Source organism: Ranitomeya imitator, chromosome 5 (assembly GCF_032444005.1).
Source record: "Ranitomeya imitator isolate aRanImi1 chromosome 5, aRanImi1.pri, whole genome shotgun sequence".
NCBI lineage: Eukaryota > Metazoa > Chordata > Amphibia > Anura > Dendrobatidae > Ranitomeya > Ranitomeya imitator.
The window spans coordinates 709,934,704-709,941,053 of record NC_091286.1 but is presented as its reverse complement, the minus strand read 5'-3'; the positions used below and the strand labels follow the sequence as shown (position 1 = coordinate 709,941,053).

At 51.1% G+C, this 6,350-nt stretch overlaps 1 protein-coding gene across 1 annotated transcript in view; it reads left to right on the top strand.

Annotated features, from left to right (window-relative positions):
• The first annotated feature begins 4,143 nt into the window (after positions 1-4,143).
• Positions 4,144-6,350, top strand: part of EMILIN1 (elastin microfibril interfacer 1) — a 106,473-nt gene continuing 104,266 nt past the window's right edge. Inside the window, exon 1 of the mRNA XM_069728655.1 lies at positions 4,144-5,228. Coding sequence (XP_069584756.1) covers positions 4,963-5,228 — 266 coding nt within the window. The 5' untranslated portion in view covers positions 4,144-4,962. The remainder of the gene's footprint in view (positions 5,229-6,350) is intronic.

Below are 6,350 nucleotides of genomic sequence, written 5' to 3'. Positions count from 1 at the left end.
ATAGTGTCAGTGTATAGGTAACACTGACTCACCAGTGACGTCTCTAGGTGAAGTCCTTCATCTTTCATCCAGCACAGACCGCCATCATTTCTTCCAGCCAGGACTCGTTTCTGCAGGAAATAACACAGTTATCTCGAGCTCCGCTTGCAGAACACATTACTTAATTTTTCACAACTTCTACACAACACCACATGAAGAAAAAAAGGCGATATAGTGTCACTCTGCACAGTAACAGGACCGCCCCCCCCCATTTAAAACAGTATACTCAAAAAATAAAATAAATACATCACTGCAGTAATAATATCCCTTAATTAGCCCCTATGGTAATAATATTCCACATCCTGGCCCCGTGTGTCTCATTCCTGGCTCCAGCCATATGTTCTCTCATCCTGCCCTCATGAGTATCCATTCTACCCCATATGATCTCCACATCCTGCCCCATCTGTCTCCATCGTATCCATCCTGCCCCATGATCCAATCCTGCCCCATGTCTTTCATTCTTCCCCGTGTCTCCAATCATGCCCCGTGTCTACATTCTGCCCATGCCTCCAGTCCTGCCCCCAGTGTGTCCAGCAATCTGCCCCAGTCTGTTCAGCATATTACCCCCAGTGTGTCCAGCAATCTGCCCCAGTGTGTCCAGCAATCTGCCCCAGTGTGTCCAGCATTGCCCCAGACAGTGTGTCCAGCAATCTGCCCCAGTGTGTCCAGCAATCTGCCCCAGTGTGTCCAGCAATCTGCCCCAGTGTGTCCAGCATATTACCCCCAGTGTGTCCAGCATATTACCCCCAGTGTGTCCAGCAATCTGCCCCAGTATGTCCAGCATATTGCCCCAGTGTGTCCATCAATCTGCCCCAGTATGTCCAGCATATTGCCCCAGTGTGTCCAGCATTGCCCCCAGACAGTGTGTCCAGCAATCTGCCCCAGTGTGTCCAGCATATTACCACCAGTGTGTCCAGCAGTCTGGCCCAGTGTCTCCAGCATTGCTCCAGTGTCTCCTGCATGGCCCCAGTGTCTTCAGCAATCATCTGCCCCGGTGTGTCCTCCAGCATTGCCCCAGTGTGTCCAGCAGTCTGCCCCAGTGTCTCCAGCATTGCCCCAGTGTCTCCAGCATTGCCCCAGTGTCTCCAGCATTGCCCCAGTGTGTCCTCCAGCAATCTGCCCCAGTGTGTCCTCCAGCATTGCCCCAGTGTGTCCAGCAATCTGCCCCAGTGTCTCCAGCATTGCCCCAATGTCTCCAGCATTGCCCCAGTGTCTCCAGCAATCTGCCCTAGTGTGTCCTCCAGAATTGCCCCAGTGTGTCCAGCAATCTGCCCCAGTGTCTCCAGCAATCATCTGCCCCAGTGTGTCCAGCATTGCCCCAGTGTGTCCAGCAATCTGCCCCAGTGTCTCCAGCATTGCCCCAGTGTCTCCAGCATTGCCCCAGTGTGTCCTCCAGCAATCTGCCCCAGTGTGTTCTCCAGCAATCTGCCCCAGTGTGTCCAGCAATCTGCCGCAGTGTGTCCAGCAATCTGCCCCAGTGTCTCCAGCAATCATCTGCCCCAGTATGTCCAGCAATCTGCCCCAGTGTCTCCAGCATTGCCCCAGTGTCTCCAGCAATCTGCCCTAGTGTGTCCTCCAGCATTGCCCCAGTGTGTCCAGCAATCTGCCCCAGTGTCTCCAGCAATCATCTGCCCCAGTGTGTCCAGCATTGCCCCAGTGTATCCAGCAATCTGCCCCAGTGTCTCAAACATTGCCCCAGTGTCTCCAGCAATCTTCCCCAGTGTGTCCTCCAGCATTGCCCCAGTGTCTCCAGCAATCTGCCCTAGTGTGTCCTCCAACATTGCCCCAGTGTCTCCAGCAATCTGCCCTAGTGTGTCCTCCAGCATTGCCCCAGTGTGTCCAGCAATCTGCCCCAGTGTCTCTAGCTATCTGCCCCAGTGTCTCCAGCATTGCCCCAGTGTCTCCAGCATTGCCCCAGTGTCTCCAGCAATCTGCCCCAGTGTCTCCAGCATTGCCCCAGTGTCTCCAGCATTGCTCCAGTGTCTCCAGCAATCTGCCCCAGTGTCTCCAGCATTGCCCCAGTGTCTCCAGCATTGCCCCCAGTGTGTCCTCCAGCAATCTGCCCCAGTGTCTCCAGCATTGCCCCCAGTGTCTCCAGCATTGCCCCAGTGTGTCCTCCAGCATTGCCCCCAGTGTGTCCACCGTTAGCTTATCAAAAAACAAAAAAACAACAAAAAAAACAAACAGTCTCCTCACCTGTTCGCGCTCCAGGCGGCGAGCTCCAGCAGCACACACTTGCCGGCGACTGACAATGACGTCAGACGCCGGCGACGTGTGCGCTGCGGCCGACTTCAGCTGCCAGCCTCCCGCACGTCAATAGGAAACCGCCGCAGTGCCGGAAGGGGCCCGGTGAGCAGATGAGAAGGGGCCCGATGCGGGCCCCCTCTCTCTGCCCACCGGGTCCGGGGTCACATAAATGCCGGCGGGCATTCACAGACGATTAGCGGAGGGTCAATCTGTGCGGTAGCCCAGGGCCCCCCCAGACCATTGGGCCCTGGGCTACCGCCCATATTGACCCTCTGATAATCCGCCCCTGGCAAAGAAAGCCTGCAGTTTGCTGAAGACAAGTTAAGAACATGAATTACTGGAACCAAGTCCTGTGGTCTGATGAGCCCAAGATAAATTTATTTGGCTCAGATGGTGTCGAGTGTGTGTGATGACAACCAGGTGAGGAGCTCAAAGACAAGTGTGCCCTGCCTACAGTAAAACATGGTGTAGAGCAGTGGTCCCCAACCTTTCTGACCTTGAGAGCCACATTCAGCTAAGAGAGAGGGTCGCAAGCCACATTCAGCACTGAGAGAGGGTCGTGAGCCACATCCAGCTCCCACCCCCTTCAAAGTAGTGTCAACCAAAGCCCTCATTACGGGTACAATGATAACCGAAGCTTTTCCACAGAAATCACTCAAAAGCAGTAGACTGAGATCTAGAGGTTCCCACAATACCCCCATTCAGTATTCTCCCTACACAGGGTCACATCCAGCTTTGTGCACCTCCTCTAACATGTAGTACCAACCTCCAGCGTACCATACCTAAAACATCTCTAAACCCCTAAGACCAGTAAATGTGCGTCCAGATCTGCAATTCTGTGCAGGGCTACTCACAAAATTCACCATTTTGAGATGTACTCTTCATACCTGTTTGCTAGACCTGGACCTAATGCAACAAGTTGGCAGACAGTCATGAGCCACAATTCATGGGACCGCGAGCCACATGTGGCTCCCGAGCTACAGGTTGGGGAGCCCTGGTGTAGACAGTGTCATGGCTTGAGACTGCAGAAGTGCTGCCGTCACAGGGCAATGTTCCAACATAACGACCCCAAACACACCTCCAAGACCACCACTGCCTTGTTAAAGAAACTAAGGGTAAAGGTGGCGGACTGGCCAAGCGTGTCTCCAGACCTAAACCCTAATGAGCATCTCTGGGGCATCCTCAAACGGAAGGTGGAGGAGCACAAGGTCTCTAACATCTACCAGCTTCGAGATATTGGTCATGGAGGAGGGAAGAGAATTCCAGTGTAACCTGTGAAGCTCTAGTGACCTCCATGCCCAAGAGAGTTAAGGCAGAAAATAATGGTGGCCACACAAAATATTCACAAGTTGGGCTCAGTTGGCCATTATCATTTATGGGGTGTACTACTCACTTTTGTTGCCAGCGGTTTAGATATTAATGGCTGTATGTTGATTTATTTAGAGGCAGCACATTTACCCTGTTATACAAACTGTACACCGACTACTGTACATTGTATCGCAGTCAGATCTTGTGTTGTCCCGTGAAAAGAGAGAATAAAATATTTACAAAAATGTGAGGGGTGTACTCAGTTTTGTGATATACCGTGTATATGAGACTTAGAGCTGCATATATAGCGGAGCTGCAAGGCTTCTCTCCATGTGTAGGACCTTTCTGGGAACATCTGCAGCTGAGGATAAGCTGTAATCATCATTCCTTCCCCACTAGAATTATCCTGCACTCTTTACTGCCTGGAAGAAAGGTGATCTGCAGGGTTAACCAGAGTAAGGGGGGCAGGAAGTTTTGGGAGGGGGTTGGGATTGAAGGTTTTCTTTCAGTGATGTCTCTCCTCCCCCCTTGGTCTCCTGCTCCAGGCTTTCTTCTCCCTCTCTTGGAGGATGCTGGCAGTGCTTCCCTGTCAAAGAAGATTTCAGGAGGTTTGTGACTGTGCGGGGGCAGCAAGCAAAGCGACTGTCCCAGAAGAGGCAGTGACCACTAGACCAGCCTTGTTCCAGTAAAGCAGAATTGATCTTTATCCAGAAGACTAAGGTTGATCTAAAGCTAGGAGCTAAGTGTGATCTATATCCAGAAGACCAAGGGTGATCTGGACCAAGGAAAGGAAAGGTGATCTGGACCCAGGAGACCAAAGGTGATCTGGACCCAGGAGACCAAAGGTGATCTGGACCCAGGAGACCAAAGGTGATCTGGACCTAGGAGATCAAAGGTTATCTGGTCCCAGGAGACCACGTTTGATCTGGACCCAGGAAAGTATTTCCGCTGCTGAGGGAGAGGTTTGTTGGAAGAGATGTGGAGTATTTTGTGGTGATGTGGTTAGATCACTTGGAGCGTCATCTTCGATGTACAGGACTTCACACTTAGTAACATAAGGGAACATGTTCTTGGTAATGTTGAGGAACACCACAACTTGCTTAACTTCTGAAGGTACTACCACCACTTTCTGGATGTATCGCCAAACATCTGCCTGACACATGATAACAGCTCCATCAGGCAGACAAACATCCCTGTGGATTTTAGCTTTGTTTTTTTCAGACACTTTGGATACTTCAAGGTCTCATGAAAATCTTGGTTTTAAGCCCTGGACCGACAAAACTGGTGGTTTCTGTGTTGATGTGGTGGCCTTATCCCATTCAGTGTTAGACAGTCGATACCGGTGTTGGTTTCTTCCACTGATGACTTATGGGCTGTGATGTCCTTGGATTTTTTCCGTCTCGCTTACTGGATTTAATGTCTCTACAATTGCTCACATTCACAATGATGAGTATGAAAAGGCAGAAAGTGTTGTGCTTTCTCAGCTATCTACTGTACATTAGTGGAGCCTATGCCACTAACTATCCTCCTCGATATAACCTGTACTCAGGGGGCAATGCCCCTCAGGGACAAGTGATGACTGCTCAAGGGGTGACACAGGCCCAGAATGGACTTCGAGCTGCTAGTCGGCACAGGTAGGTGAAATTATTTGCCATTTGTGGAATACGGGTTACTGCCTTAATGAATGCCCTCTCTACAGTCCAGAGAGAATATGGACCTGCATGCAGCTGCAAACATGGGGTAACTTATCTCCCCACATTGGCCGGAATGCAGCACGCATTGGGGTAACTGATCTTCAGATATTGGCTGGTAGATGATAAGGGCCCACGTTCTGGACAGAGAAGGGCAGCACACGTTGGTGTAATATCTCCAGATAATGGTCAGTAGGTGATGAGAACCCACATTGTGGACAGGGAGTGGCTGTATACATTGGAGTAACTGATCTCCAGATATTGGCTTGTAGATGAGGAACGCCCACATTGTGGACAGAGAAGAACTGCACACATTCTAGTAACTGATCTCCAGTTATTGGTCGGTAGAGGATAAGGGCCTACATTGTGGACATAGAAGGGCTACACCCAGTGGGGTAACTGAGAAGGAAAACACACACGGGGGTAACTGATCTTCAGGTATTAGTCGTAGGGCATGAGGGCCTATATTGTGGACAGAGAAGGGCTGCACACATTGAGGTAACGAATTTCCAGATATTGGTCGGTAGGGGATGAGGACCCACACTGTAGACAGAGGAGGGCTACGCACACTGGGGTAACTGATCTCCAGGTATTAGTCAGTAGGGCATGAGGGCCTACATTGTGGGCAGAGAAGGGCTGCACACATTGGGGTAACGGATTTCCAGATATTGGTCGGTAGGGGATGAGGACCCACACTGTAGACAGAGGAGGGCTACACACACTGGGGTAACTGATCTCCAGGTATTAGTCAGTAGGGCATGAGGGCCTATATTGTGGACAGAGAAGGGCTGCACACATTGAGGTAACGAATTTCCAGATATTGGTCGGTAGGGGATGAGGACCCACACTGTAGACAGAGGAGGGCTACACACACTGGGGTAACTGATCTCCAGGTATTAGTCAGTAGGACATGAGGGCCCATATTATGGACAGAGGAGGGCAGCACACATTGTGGTAACTGATCTCCATATATTGGCCGGTAGGTGATGAGGGCCCACATTATGGACATCAAGGGCTAGACACATTTGGGTAACTGATCTCCAGATATTGGCCGGTAGGTGATGA